We start from the raw sequence: 15,368 nt of genomic DNA on the forward strand, positions 1-15,368 counted from the left end.
AGATACGTAACTTTTATGAAACTCAGCCTTGTTCTTTATTAGATTGCTCACAGGTAGAAGATCTCATGGTCTTGCCTGCTCTGAAATCATGGTTGCTGCTAAGTCGCTTCAGTCGTGTCTGACTCTGTGCGACCCCATAGACGGCAGCCCACCAGGCTCCCCCGTCCCTGGGATTCCCCAGGCAAAAACACCGGAGTGGGTTGCCATTTCCTTCTCCAATGCATGAAAGTGAAGTTGCTCAGTCGTGTCCGACTCTAGCGACCCCATGAACTGCAGCCTACCAGGCTCCTCCGCCCATGGGATTTTCCAGGCAAGAGTACTGGAGTGGGTTTTAGCTAACTTACAAAGGTTACTGCTGATGAAAGGTAGTCTTTCCAGAAAACACTACTATTAGTTATGTTATCATAAGAGTAGTTAATATTAATGGGGTACCTACTGTGTACCAGTCATTTTAATGTGTCTCTTATGTATATTACATCATTTAATGTTCTCTTCAAATGTTGTGCTGTAGTTAGCCCAACTGTTTTTATATTTTTATTTCCTGAAAACATAGCTTTCTCTCTTCAAACTTTCACATGTGCTGTATCCTAGAGCAGCAGTCCCCACCCTTTTTGGCACCCGGGACTCATTGTTTTGAAGATAATTTTTCCAAGGACCAGGGGTGGGGAAGAGGGTTTCAGGGTGATTCAAGCACATTACATTCATTGTGCACTTTATTTTTAATCTAATGCTGCCACTGATCTGACAGGAGGTGCAACAGTTTGTGGGCCTGACCTCTGTCCTAGAGCATAATTTCCCCTCCTATTTCCTTAACTTGTACTCAGTCTTCCTTTCTCAGAGAAATCTTTTTCTGGACTGTTAGGTGTCCTTGTCAGACACCCTCATTGCATGCTAAATCTGGACCACTTAGCACATTATAACTGTTCACTTATCTGTATATTCCATTGGATCGTAAGCTGCTTGAGAGAAGCCTTGTATTCCCAGCATCTATCACAGTGCCTAGAACATAGTAGGTCCTCAATAAGTATTTGTTTAATCTATGAGTACTCCCCTGGTAGCTCAGTCAGTAAACAATCTGCCTACTATGTAGGAGGCCTGGTTCTGTTCTTGAGTCAGGAAGATCCTCTGGAGAAGGGAATGGCAACCCACTCCAAAATTCTTGCCTGGAAAATCCCACGGCAAGAATCCCACGGACAGAGGAGCCTGGTGGGCTACAGTCCATGGAGTCACAAAGAGTCGGACACAACTGTGTGACTAACACACACACGAGTACTCAAAGAACCTAAGTAGGTAAGTATCACTACCCTCAATTCACAGATGAAGAAACCACCCTGTGAAGGTTAATGTGGCCAGGCAGCCTCATGGATGGTAAGCTGAAGAGCTGAGACTTGAACCTGGGCCTTTCTGACCCAAAAGGCTTTGCTTTGTGTATCACAGCATTTTGCCACCAAATCCCTTCAAACTGCTACACTGGACTTTAATAGAGCTGAGCTTTATTCAGTCTCAGCTGTGTTTGTGGTCTCACTGGGGACTCTCAGATCTCTTGACTCAGGGTTCCAGGCAGTGGCTGCTGCAGCTCTTTGTGAGTCCTAATCTGTAACCTTAGTAGGATTTTTGAAACCTCAGAACTGTGCAATATGGTATCATTAAGGACTGGCATTCATTTTTATTTATTATTGTGTTCCTGGAGTATGTCCTTGCCTTTCCTTTTATCCTGTTTTAGTGAGAAGACTTCTAGACTGAAATACATAGTCCCTGCATAGTACACCGCAAAGTAGGTGGTGTGTAGTAGGACGCCTAGAATGTGGGTCATTAGAAACAAAGATCATAAGGCAAATAGCATAAAATTGCAATTTCAGCTTTTCATGGGGTTTGGAGTAAACCAGTGGAGATATTTTTCTTGAGTCTAATATGATCTCAGTTATGCGTGGAGGCTCAGGCTTCAGAAATCAGACCTGGGGGAGACAGGGGTGGGATGTATGGAAACAGTCAGAATGGGTTAGAGTCTGATGTGACTGCATCTGAGGGTGTACACAGAGAAAGCCTGGGCTCCCTTAGAGGCCAGGCGCCATCGTGTGGGCCGTGTGTGAGGGGTGTTTTCCCCTGCATCAGCTTTCAGGTGGCAGGACACCACCTCCAGGAACAATCATGAGCTGCCACCACTGCCAAGAACACGAGGACCAGGTATCTGCATACCCTCTATCAAAGGGGTAATGACCAGAACATGCCGAGAGGAGAAGAGACAGGCATCCATACTAAAACAGCCCTCGCACCAAAAATGCTAAACCCACACAAGGTACACAGGGGCGGCTCCCACCTATAAATAGTCCTGAGAGACCATTGTAGATAATTGTTTCTCCTAAATTCACAAGATGATGCTGTGAAAGTGCTACACTCAGTATGCTAGCAAATTTGGAAAACTCAGCAGTGGCCACAGAACTGGAAAAGGCCAGTTTTCATTCCAATCCCAAAGAAAGGCAATGCCAAAGAATGTTCAAACTACCGCACAATTGCACTCATCTCACATGCTAGCAAAATAATGCTCAAAATTCTCCACACTAGGCCCCAACAGTATGTGAACCATGAACTTCCAGATGTTCAAGCTGGATTTAGAAAAGGCAGAGGAACCAGAGATCAAGTTGGCAACATCTGTTGGATCATCAAAAAAGCAAGAGAGTTCCAAGAAAACATCTACTTCTGCTTTGACTGTGTGGATCATAACAAACTGTGGAAAATCTTCAAGAGATGGAAATACCAGACCACCTGACCTGCCTCTTGAGAAATCTGTATGCAGGTCAAGAAACAACAGTTAGAACTGGACATGGAATAACAGACTGGTTCCAAATCAGGAAAGGAGTATGACAAGGCTGTATACTGTATACTCTGCTTTTATGCAGAGTACATCACGTGAAATGCCAGGCTGGATGAAGCACAAGCTGGAATCAAGATTGCTGGGAGAAATATCAATAACCTCAGATATGCAGATGACACCACCCTAATGGCAGAAAGTGAAGAAGAACTATAAGAGCCTCTTGATGAAAGTGCAAGAGGACAGTGAAAGAGCTGGCTAAAACTCAACATTCAGAAAACTAAGATCATGGCATCTGGTCCCATCACTTCACGGCAAATAGATGGGGAAACAGTGAGAGACTTTTTCTTGGGCTCCAAAATCACTGCAGATGGTGACTGCAGCCATGAAATTAAAAGACGCTTGCTCCCTGGAAGGAAAGCTATGACCAACCTAGACAGTATATTAAAAAGCAGAGACATCACTTTGTCAACAAAGGTCCGTCTAGTCAAGGCTATGGTTTTTCCAGTAATCACACATGGATGTGAGTGTTGGACTATAAAGAAGGCCGAGTGCCGAAGAATTGATGCTTTTGAACTGTGGTGTTGGAGAAGACTCTTGAGAGTCCCTTGGACTGCAAGGAGGTCCAACCTGTCCATCCTAAAGGAAATCAGTCCCGAATATTCATTGGAAGGACTGATGTTGAAGCTGAAACTCTAATACTCTGGCCACCTGATGGGAAGAACTGACTCACAAGAAAAGACCTTGATGCTGGGAAAGATTGAAGGTGGGAGGAGAGGGGGCAACAGAAGATGAGATGGTTGGATGGCATCACCGACTCTAGGGACATGAGTTTGATTAAGCCCAAGGAGTTGGTGATGGACAGGGAAGCCTGGCATGCTGCAGTCCATGGGGTTGCAAAGAGTCAGACACGGTGAGCAACTTAACTGAAACTCACAGAAGAGAAATATAAGTAAAATGAAGAAGCAGAGGAACCACTCCCAGTTGAAAGACCAAGAGAATTCCCTTGAAAGAGCAATGAAACAGACCTATTCAGTCTAGTAGGCACTGATTTCAAAAAGACGACTGAAAATACTGAAGGAATTAAAAAAGGCTATCAACAGAAATACAGAGTACTATAAAAAAGGAATTAGAAACTATAAACAGGAACCAAGAAAAATTAGAAAACTCACTTGCCAAGACAAAAACTGAAGTAAAGGCAATGAATAGCAGAAAAAAGAAGAAGAATGAATATGTGACCTGGAAGATTGAATATGAAAACTGCCCAATTAGGGCAGCAGACAGAAAGCCAAACAAAAAAAAGGGACCTGTGGGGTAAGATAAAGTATGCCAATCTATGCGTAATAGGAATTCCATAAGGAGAAGAAAGAGGAAAAGAGGTTGAAAATGAATCTGAAGAAATTATGACTGCAAGTTTCCCATACCTAAAGAATGAAACACATATTCGGCACAGGAAGCACTGAGGGTCCCAAACAAGATAAACTCAGAGAGGCCCACACCAAGACACATTATACATAGCAGAAGTTAAGGAGGAAAATTCTGAAGGAAGCAAGACAAAAGGTTAACTACACTGGATTCCGCCATCAGTTGTTAACTACACTGGATTCCGCCATCAGTTGTTTCTACTACAGAAACGTTGCAGGCTAGAAGAAAGTGGCGAGATATATTCAAAGTCCTAAAAGGGAAAAATCTGCAAGCTAGGATCCTCTACCTAGCAAGGTGATTGTTTAGAAGGAGATGAATTTCTCAGAAAAGGAAAAAACTCAAAGTATACAGTAATACTAAACCTGTCCTAAAGGAAATACTGCAAAGTCTTCTCTAAATAGAAAAGGAGTAATACTCTATAGGGGAAAAAATGGGGGAGGAAAAAAATGACCGTTGGAAAGCAAATTACTGAAATAAGCCTGTACACAGATTAAAAAAATTTTTCTTCTGTGAAAGGGATAACCACAATGAACAGCAAAAGAATGAACATGAAGATATAAAAGTGGACATCTAAATCATAAAATATGGGGGAGGAAAGTAAGATGTAGGTTTTTTTTTTCTTTCATTTCCTAGATATGTTTGAGCCTGTATGACTACCTATCAAAGGCAAGTAGATAATAGGATGGGATTATTTGAAAAATAGAAAAACCACCAATGAAAAACATACAATAGATTCACAGAAACCAAGAAGAAAATAAGTATGACACAAAAGAAAATCATCAAACCACCAAAGGAAAACAAAGAAATAGAAAGGGACAAAGAAATATAAAGTCAATGGGAAAACAAAGTTAAAATGGAAATAAATATGTAGATATCAATAGTTACTTTAAATGTCAGTGGACTAAATACTCCAGTCAAAAGACAGAGGGGCAAACATTTGCACAGCAAAGGAAACCATAAACAAAACCAAAAAGACAACCACTGAATGACAGGAAATATTTGCAAATGAAGTGACCAACAAGGGATTAGTCTCCCAAATTTACAAACAGCTCATGTGGCTCAATATTAAAGAACAACAACCACCCAATCAAAAAATGGGCAGAAGATCTAAGACATTCCCTCAAGGACATACAGATTGCCAAAAAAGCACATGGAAAAGGTGCTCAACATCACTAATAGAGAAGCCCAGACCAAAACTACAAAGATGTATCGCCTCAGACCTGTCAGGATGGCCATCATCATCATCATCGAAAAAATGTACAAACAGATGCCAGAGAGGGTGTGGAGAAAAGGAACTCTCCTGCACTGTTAGTGGAGGTGAAAACTGGTGAGCCACTATGAAGAACAGGATGGAGGTTCTTTAAAAAACTAAAAATGAAACTATCATATGATCTAGCAATCCGACTCTTAGGCATGTATCTGGAAAAAACTATAATTTGAAAAGATACAAGCACCCCAGTGTTCACTGCAACACTATTTACAATAGACAATCTAATGTCCAGATGAATGGATAAGGAAGATATGGTGTATGTATACACACACACACAATGTAACCCATTAAAAAAGAAAATGCCATTTGTGGCAAGACTCGTGGACCTAGAGATTATCATACTAAGTAAAAGTAAATCAGAGAAAGACAAATAACATGTCACTTACACGTGCAATCTAAAAAAATGACACGAATGAACATATTTATTTATGAAGCAGATTCACAGGCTTACGGTTACTAAAGGGGAAAGGTGGAAAGGAGGAATAAAGTATGGGTTTACGATTAACATACACACAATGGGCTTCCCTGGTAGCTCAGCTGGTAAAGAAGCTGCCTACAATGCAGGAGACCCTGGTTCAATTCCTGGATCAGGAAGATCCCCTGGAGAAGGATAGGCTACCTATTCCAGCATTCTTGGGCTTCGCTGGTGGCTCAGACAGGAATCTGAGCTGCAGTGCAGAGACCTGGGTTTGATCCCTGGGGTGGGAAGATCTCCTGGCGGAGAGAGAGAGTGGCAACCCACTCCAGTATTCTTGCCTGGAGACTCCCCAGGGACAGAGGAGCCTGGAGGGCTGCAGTCCATGGCGTCACAGAGTCAGACACAGCACATCCATACAATACTATATATAAAATAGATACTCAACAAGAACCTACCGTATAGTTCACAAGAACCTACCGTATAGTATGGGAACTAACTCAACTCAGTGCTTTGTGATAATCTATGTGAGAAAACAATAGATACATATATGTGTGTGTGTGTGTAAATGAATCACTTTGCTGTACACCTGAAACTAACACATAAATCAGCTATCCCCAAATATAAAATAAAAATTGAGAATAAAGATAAACTCTCAAAGAGAGTAGATCTCTCAATATTCTGTGGTAAACCTTAATGGAAAAGAATGTATAACTGAATTACTTTGCTGTACAATAGAAACTAACATTGTGTATCAACAATACTTCAATAAAATAAAGACAGGGTGGCAAATGTATTGTTTTAATCCAGAGCCTACAATATGCTGCCTATAAGACCCACTTTAGGGCAGAGGACACATAGATCAAAAGTGATGGGATGGAAAAATATTTCATGTAAACTGAAATGAGAAGAAAGTGTGGAATCACTCATGTGAGACAACACAGACTTTCAAACAAATACCATAAAGAAAGATAAGGATATTATATTGAAAAAAGGATCAGTTTAGGAAGAGGATCTTATACTCATGAGCATATATACACCTAATGTAGGAGTATCTAAATACATAAAACAAATACCAGCAAACATAAAGGGAGAAACTGATGGGGAAATAAGAGTAGGAGATTTGAACACCCCACTCATGTCAATGGATAAATCTTCTAGACAGAAAGCCAGTAAAGCAAGAGAGATCCTAAAGAACACAGTAGAATTACGGTAAATTGATATTTTCTGGACATTAAAACAAGCCTCAACAAATTTAAGAGTGTAGAAGTTATCTCACACATTTTTCCTGACCATAACAGCATTAAACTAGAAATCAACCACAGAAAAAGAAATGAGAAAATAAGTTACACAGAGACTCAACAACAGACTACCAGTACTAAAAAAACCAATGGGTCAATGATGAAATCAAAGAGGAAATTTATTTTTTATTTATTTTTTAAAATATTTATTTTTGACTTTGTTGTTATGCACAGGCTTTCTCTAGCTGCTGCCAGCAGGGGCTACTCTGTAGTTGTGGTGCTTGGGCTTCTCAATGTGGTGGCTTCTCTCCTTATGGTGCATGGGCTTGGTTGTTCCCAGGCATGTGGGATCCTCCCAGACCAGGGATCCAACCAGTGTCGCTTGCATTGCAAGGTAGATTCTTAACCACTGGACCACCATGGAAGCCCCAAAGAGGAAATTTAAAAATACCTTGAGACAAATGACAGTAAAAACAACCATAAGAAACCTATGGAATGGGACTTCCATGGTGATTCAGTGGCTGACTCCAAGCACCCAATGCAGGAAGCCCAGGTTCAATCTGTGAGCTAGACCCTGTGGGCAGCAGCTGAGAGCTGGCACAGGTATTTTCAAAAAAGAAACCTACGGGATGCAGCAAAAGCAGTTCCTAGAAGGAAGTTCACAGCGATACAGACCTTGCTCAAAAAACATGAAACATATCAAATAAACAACCTAGCCTACCACTTAATTATTCTTATGGCTTCCCTGGTGGCTCAGACGGTAAAGCGTCTGCCTGCAATGTGGGAGACCCGGGTTCGATTCCTGGGTCGGGAAGATCCCCTGGAGAAGGAAATGGCAATCCACTCCAGCACTCTTGGCTGGAAAATCCCATGGATGGAGGAGCCTGTTAGGCTATACTCCATGGGGTCGCAAAGAGTCGAACACGACTGAACAACTTCACTTCACCACTTAATTATAGAACAAACAAAACCTAAAGTCAGCAGAAGGAAGGAAAAAATAAAGATCAGAGAGGAAATAGAGATTTTTTGGGAAAAAAGAAAATTACAACTGAGACCTGGTTCTTTGAAAGGGTAGAAAAAATGGCAAATCTTTGGCCAGGCTCACCAAGAAGAAATGAGAGAACTCAAATAAATGAAAAAGACATAACAACTGACTTAAACATAAGACATGACATCAAAAACTCCTTGAAGAGAGCATAGGCAAAACGTTCTGACATAAATCATACCAGTGTTTTCTTAAGTCAGTCTCCCAAGGCAGTAGAAGTAAAGAAACAAATGGGACCTAATCAAACTTATAAGCTTTCAGCACAGCAAAGGAAACCATTAAAAAAAGGAAACGACAACCTATAGAATCGGAAAAAATAATTGCAAATGATGCAACTGATAAGGGCTTAATTTCCAAAATATGTAAACAGCTCATAGAACAACAACAAAAAGACAGCTTAATCAAAAAAAGGACAAGAGACCTAAAATGGCATTTCTCCAAAGAAGAAATACAAATGGCCTATGAAAAGCACATGAAAAGATGCTCAATATCACTAATTATTAGAGAAATGCAAATAAAAACTGCAGTGAGGTACTGCAGTGAGTGGCTGGTTAGAATGGCCATCATTAAAAACTGTACAAATAACAAATGCTAGAGAGGATATGGAGAAAAGGAAACTCTTACACTGTTAGTTGTGAATGTAAGTTGGTACAACCACTAGAGAAAACAGTGGAAAAAGAAAAACAGAATCACCATATGGTCCAGCAGTCCCACTTCTGGCTATATATCCAGAAAAAACTCTAATCCAAAAAGATACATGTACCCACTATGTTCACAGCAGCATTATTTCACAATAACCAAGACATGGAAACAACCTAAATGTCCATTGACAGATGAGCTGATTGAATGTGGTGCATATATCCAATGGAATACAACGTAGCCATAAAAAGATGAAACAGTGCCATTTGCTGCAACATGGATGCAACTAGAGATTATCATAAGTGAGGTCAGTCAGAAAGAGACAGATAGCATGATATTACTTAATGTGTGGAATCTAAAATATTACACAAATGATCCTATCTGCAAAATAGATTGAGGGATAACAGACTTGTGGTTGGTAGAGGGGAGGGTGTTGGGATGAGGGATGGGGTGGGAAGCTGGAGTTAGCAGATATAACCTATTACATATAGAATGGATAAACAACATCCTACTGTACAGAACAGAGAACTATATTCAGTATCTATATAAATAATAATGGAAAATATTTTAAAAATAATGTATATATACCTATAACTGACTTTGCTGAACAGCAGAAATTAACGATATTATAAGTCAACTGTACTTCAATTACGTGAAATTAAAAGACGCTTACTCCTTGGAAGAAAAGTTATGACCAACCTAGATAGCATATTCGAAAGCAGAGATCTTACTTTGCCAACAAAGGTCCATCTAGTCAAGGCTCTGGTTTTTCCAGTAGTCATGTATGGATGTGAGAGTTGGACTGTGAAGAAGGCTGAGCGCCGAAGAATTGATGCTTTTGAACTGTGGTGTTGGAGAAGACTCTTGAGAGTCCCTTGGACTGCAAGGAGATCCAACCAGTCCATTCTGAAGGAGATCAGCCCTGGGATTTCTTTGGAGGGAATGATGCTGACACTGAAACTCCAGTACTTTGGCCACCTCATGCGAAGAGTTGACTCATCGGAAAAGACTCTGATGCTGGGAGGGATTGGGGGCAGGAGAAGGGGACAACAGAGGATGAAATGGCTGGATGGCATCACTGACTCGATGGACATGAGTCTGAGTGAACTCTGGGAGTTGGTGATGGACAGGGAGGCCTGGCATGCTGCGATTCATGGGGTCTCAAAGAGTTGGACGGGACTGAGCGACTGAACTGACTGATACTTCAATAAATTTTTTTTTTTTAATTTAAAAAGCAGCAGAACCATAGTGAAAGGAGGAAAGGTCAAAGTTAATATTGCTTCCCACCCCCCTGACCTCCCCGCCCAGGAGTAAAAGAAAGATGAAAGTTTAAAAAGTAATGTTACTATTGCATAAAATGAAGTGCTGACTTCTTTTTTAGGTACATGGCCCCTGAAGTTCTAGATGATTCCATAAATATGAAACACTTTGAATCCTTCAAACGTGCTGACATCTATGCAATGGGACTGGTATTCTGGGAAGTAGCTCGACGATGTTCCATCGGTGGTAAGTTTCTCTCCCTTCCCCCAATATACTGTCAGAAACAAAAGTTGTTTAAGAATTGTCTTTTTTATTGAATGAAATTGTTTACCCAGTGATGAATGAGAGTGCCAGAGAGATGACACAACATGCTTTATCCTTGTGCATGGCTTTATCCTAATACACAGCTTTATTCCAATGTGGTCTTTTTCTAGTTCCACTTGAATTTTGGGAAGCAATAGAAACCACCCCCTTGTTATCTTGCAGTATAGATATTTAGAATGAATGACTGCTTGTGAGGCCACCCAGGAAGCTATTTTTAGCATGTACCGGAGTCAAACTGATTTTTTTTACTCTGAGATTATAGTGATTTTCTCCATCGTGATAGTGGAAATTACATATGCAAAATGCAAATACACTGTCATTGCATTACTTTTTAAAGTACGTTTGTGTTAGATTGAGAACTTTCAACATTTACTTGAGAAACAGTCTTATCCTTGAGAACCCAGGCTCACCTGAGACTAGTGCCTCAGGTCTAGGCACTAGTTTTTTTTTTTTTTTTTTAGGCAGTGAGAGGTGGAGTAGCAAATAGGACAGGTTATTAACACACAGAAGTAGAGGAAGGGACTTGCACCTCAGGCTTGCCATGTAGGATTCACACCTTAGTGAGAGTGTACATCCCTTTACCGCTGAGGCTGTGCACTTGCAGAATAAAGGCTTTCACTTCCTACACATTAGGGCTCTAGGAGAAAATGTCTATCTGGTCATCACAACTCGTAGTTAACCATTATTAAAACAGCCTTTGCTGATTGTATTGCAGAATTTAGTTTCAAAGGGTGGGCTCAGTACTGACTCAAGGAGGTGGGTTGTTGATGCAGACATGCATAAGAGAGCAGGCTGTTCCACTTACCTGTTTTAGTAATGGGACACTGTAACAGGATTTCCAGCTGTTCCTTTTCTGTCTGGTCAAAGATTGTTCTGACATTATCTGAGTAAACCTTTCAAAATAGGTTTTTTTTAACATTCTTTACCAATGTAGGAATTCATGAAGATTACCAGCTGCCTTATTATGATCTTGTACCTTCCGATCCATCAGTTGAAGAAATGAGAAAAGTTGTTTGTGAACAGAAGTTAAGGCCAAATATTCCAAACAGATGGCAGAGCTGTGAAGTGAGTATTTATTTTGGATATTATACAGTTTTCTAAACTGCTTCTGGTTAGTATGTGGAAATTTGCTACTTTTATTTAAGGAAAACAGAAGAATTCCCATTCTTTTATTTTTCATAGCTAATTAAATCAATGAGTAAAAACAGAGTAATTTGATTTTTATGTTCAATTTCAAGCACATTGCAAAGGCGATGGCACATTTTCAGTGGCCATCAGTTTATTAGAACAGTGTTTAGATCTGCCAGTGAAACAAGGCTCCTGCATTTTAAATTAAAGCTTCCTGGCTTTCCCTGGTGGCTCCATGGTAAAGAATCCGCCTGTCACTGCAGTTAACACGGGTTCAATCCCTCATCTGGGAAGACCCCCACAGGCCACAGAGCAACTAAACCTGTGCACCACCACTTATTGAGCTCTAGAGCCCGGGGGCTGAAACTTACTGAAGCCCACATGCCCTGAGAGCCTGTGGCTCTGCAACAGAGAAGCCACCACAATGGGAAGTCCAAGTACCACAACTAGAGAGCAGCCCTTGCTCGCCACAACTAGAGAAAAGCCAAGCGCAGCAATGAAGACCCAGCACAGCCAAAAACTAAATAAATATATATATATACATATATATATATATTTTTTAAAGCTACCTTGCGGCCCAGAACAGTGGGCTGTGTGCTGGCTGGAATCGGGAGGCCTATATTCTAGATCCTGGCTACCATATGTTTCAGAATCTGACTTCTGGCAAAGCATTTCAGTTCTTGGGACCTTAATATACCTTTTTGTAAAATAAGGGATTTGGATGATTGTGAAGATGGTTCAGATGATTTTATATTTTATTCATTTCACTGCTCATATGACTATTCATCAGCAATTTGTGGAAACTGCTTTTCAGGAGTATCTGAGCTTTTCAACCCCAGCTCTTTACAAAAAGTTTTAGAAATATTTTTGTAGTTATACTTTTAAAGAATTTGTAAGAAAAATGTTATTTAATTTATCCTTAATGGCTAACTTTTACTAATGGAAGTAGAAGGTATTAAGAATACGTAGAAAAACTGTACAGAAAAGGTCTTAATGACCCAGATAACCAGGATGGTGTGATCACTCACCTGGAGCTAGACATCCTGATGTGTGAAGTCAAGCAGACCTTAGGAAGCATTACTACAAACAAAGCTAGTGGAGGTGATGGAAATCCCAAAAGATGATGGATGTTGTTAAAGTGCTGCACTCAGTGTGCCAGCAAATTTAGAAAACTGAGCAGTGGCCACAGGACTGGAAATGGTCAGTTTTCATTCCAGTCCCAAAGAAAGGCAATGCCAAAGAATGTTCAAACTACCACACAATTGCACTCTTTTCACATACTAGTAAGGTAATGCTCAAAATCCTTCAAGCTAGGCTTCAACAGTATGTGAAAAGAGAACTTCCAGATGCACAAGTTGGATATAGAAAAGGCAGAGGAACCAGAGATCAAACTGCCAACATCTGTTGGATCATAGAAAAAGCAAGGGAATTCCAAAAAAAACTTCTGTTTCATTGACTACAGTAAAGCTTTGACTATGTGGATCACAACAAACTGGAAAATTCTGAAAGAGATAGGCATACCAGACCACCTTACCTGCCTCCTGAGAAACCTCTATGCAGTCAAGAAACAACACTTAGAACCAGACATGGAAACAGCAAACTGGTTTAAAATTAGGAGAGGAGTACGTCAAGGCTGTATACTGTCACCCTGCTTATTTAGCTTATATGCAGAGCACATCATGTGAAACGCTGGGCTGGATGAACCTCAAGCTGGAATCAGGATTGCCGGGAGAAATATCAATAACCTCAGATAGGCAGATGATACCACCCTAATGACAGAAAGTGAAGAGGAACTAAAGAGCCTCTTGATGAAGGTGAAAGAGGAGAGTGAAGAGGCTGGCTTAAAACTCAACGTACAGAAAACTAAGATCATGCATCCAGTATCATCACTTCATGGCAAATAGGTGGGGAAAAAATGGAACAGTGAAAGACTATTTTCTTGGGCTCAAAAATCACTGAATGGTGACTGCAGTCATGCAATTAAAAAAGATGCTTGCTCCTTGGAAGAAAAGCTATGACAAACCTAGACAACATATTAAAAACAGAGATATCACTTTGCCAACAGAGGTCTGTATAGTCAAAACTATGGTTTTTCCAGTAGTCATGTATGGATGCGAGAGTTGGACCATAGAAGCCTGAGTGCCTAAGAATTTATGGTTCCGAACTGTGGTGCTGAGGAGTCCCTTGGACAACAAGGAGATCAAACCAAGTCAACCCTAAAGGAAATCAACCCTGAATTTTCATTGGAGGGGCTGGTGCTGAAGCTGAAGCTCCAATACTTTGGCCACCTGACGTGAAGAGCTGACTCATTGGAAAAGACCCTGATGCTGGCAAAGATTGAGGGCAGGAGGAGAAGCAGGTGACAGAGGATGTGATGCTTGGATGGCATCACTGACTCAATGGACATGAATTTGAGCAAACTCTGGGAGATAGTGAAGGACAGGGAAGCTTGGCGTGCTGCATTCCACGGAGTCAGAAAGAGTCAGACACAACTGAGTTAACAACAACCATTATTATGATACTATTATAATATTGGTAAAACAAAGCATTTTCCTTTGGAGTTGATGTTTTGTAGTTTAGGAAGAATAAAAAGCTGTTCACTTAAGTAGTTTATTTTACATCTTAAGAGTCGGACACGACTGAAGCGACTTAGCAGCAGCAGACTTCATTAGATACCTGTGAGATCAAGAGAGTTCCTTGGCTGCCTCCAATGAAACCAAGTATGCAGGCCCAGACAAAATATATTGTGTGCTCACAGAACCTGCATGTTTAACAAATGAAATTGGCCTAGATTTTGTCTTTGAAAAATTTCATCTTGATACTACAAACTGGAATTATTCATGCACTCATTCAATAAGCAAATTAGAGCAAATTAATATTAAACAGATGGCTAATTAAGCATGAAGTTAGTAGTTAACGTTAAAAACATACATGCAAGTTGCAATTATTGTCGCAGCATGTTGAATTAATGCCATCACTGTCATTTTAGATTTTTTCTCGATTTGGCTAGTTTTGTATCACTAACTTAATCTTTCACTTTTCTTGGGTTTTACAAATCTCCCCTCAGTAGCTGAAACACATTGAGAATTTGAAACCGATAGGATACCTACGGAAGTGTTTTTCAGAGCCCTCTGACCTTTTCCAGTCTGAAAAGCTGGCTCTAGGCCAGCTTTCATCTTGGGATATCCCTCACCTTTCACCTGTGATCTCTCTTGCCTCTTCTGTGGTGACTGCCTTTCTGAATCCCATGTCTTCACGTTTCTTGGTTTGCTCATTATCCCCCTCTTCCAGCTCTTTGCTCAGATGTTACCTTGTCAGTGAGACATTACCTGTCAATCTATTTAAAATAGCACCTTTTCCCCCCTGGCATATTTTATCTCCTTCCCTAAATGATGTTTCTCCTCAGCACTTAGCACTGACAGTCCATGCACTTTGCTTGTTTATTATATGCTCTAGCCCTCTGTAATGTAAGCTTTATGAGAGCAGAGGAGATGTCTGTCAGTTCGCTGCTGTGTCTGTTAGTGTATCCTACCAGATACATGTAGGATGGTATCTGGATTATGGCACTCAGTTTGCTGGATGATTTTATGCATGTCCTGAATCCTTGGTCATTTTTACCTGAAAACAAATGTTCATTTCTAGGAAATTTTCAAGTATTCCCTTCCATTTTCTGTTCTTTTTCTGCAACTCTGGTTATGAATGTAGACATCTTGAACAGGCATTCTGATTTTCTTGTGTTTTCCTTCCTATTACCCATTTCTTTGTTTTCTTCTCTCTACTTTCTGGGAAAGGAATCCGCCTATATCTTTTGG

The 15,368-nt window shown here is 40.5% G+C and overlaps 1 protein-coding gene across 2 annotated transcripts in view; it reads left to right on the plus strand.

Moving 5' to 3' along the window:
* Positions 1 to 15,368, plus strand: part of TGFBR1 (transforming growth factor beta receptor 1) — a 70,333-nt gene that overhangs the window by 49,573 nt on the left and 5,392 nt on the right. For both annotated transcript variants that reach the window (XM_040238878.1, XM_040238888.1), the window contains exons 7-8: positions 10,226 to 10,350; positions 11,363 to 11,493. In XM_040238878.1, the coding sequence (XP_040094812.1) occupies positions 10,226 to 10,350; positions 11,363 to 11,493 (256 nt within the window). The remainder of the gene's footprint in view (positions 1 to 10,225; positions 10,351 to 11,362; positions 11,494 to 15,368) is intronic.

Source organism: Oryx dammah, unplaced genomic scaffold (genome assembly GCF_014754425.2).
Source record: "Oryx dammah isolate SB20612 unplaced genomic scaffold, SCBI_Odam_1.1 HiC_scaffold_1, whole genome shotgun sequence".
Lineage (NCBI taxonomy): Eukaryota > Metazoa > Chordata > Mammalia > Artiodactyla > Bovidae > Oryx > Oryx dammah.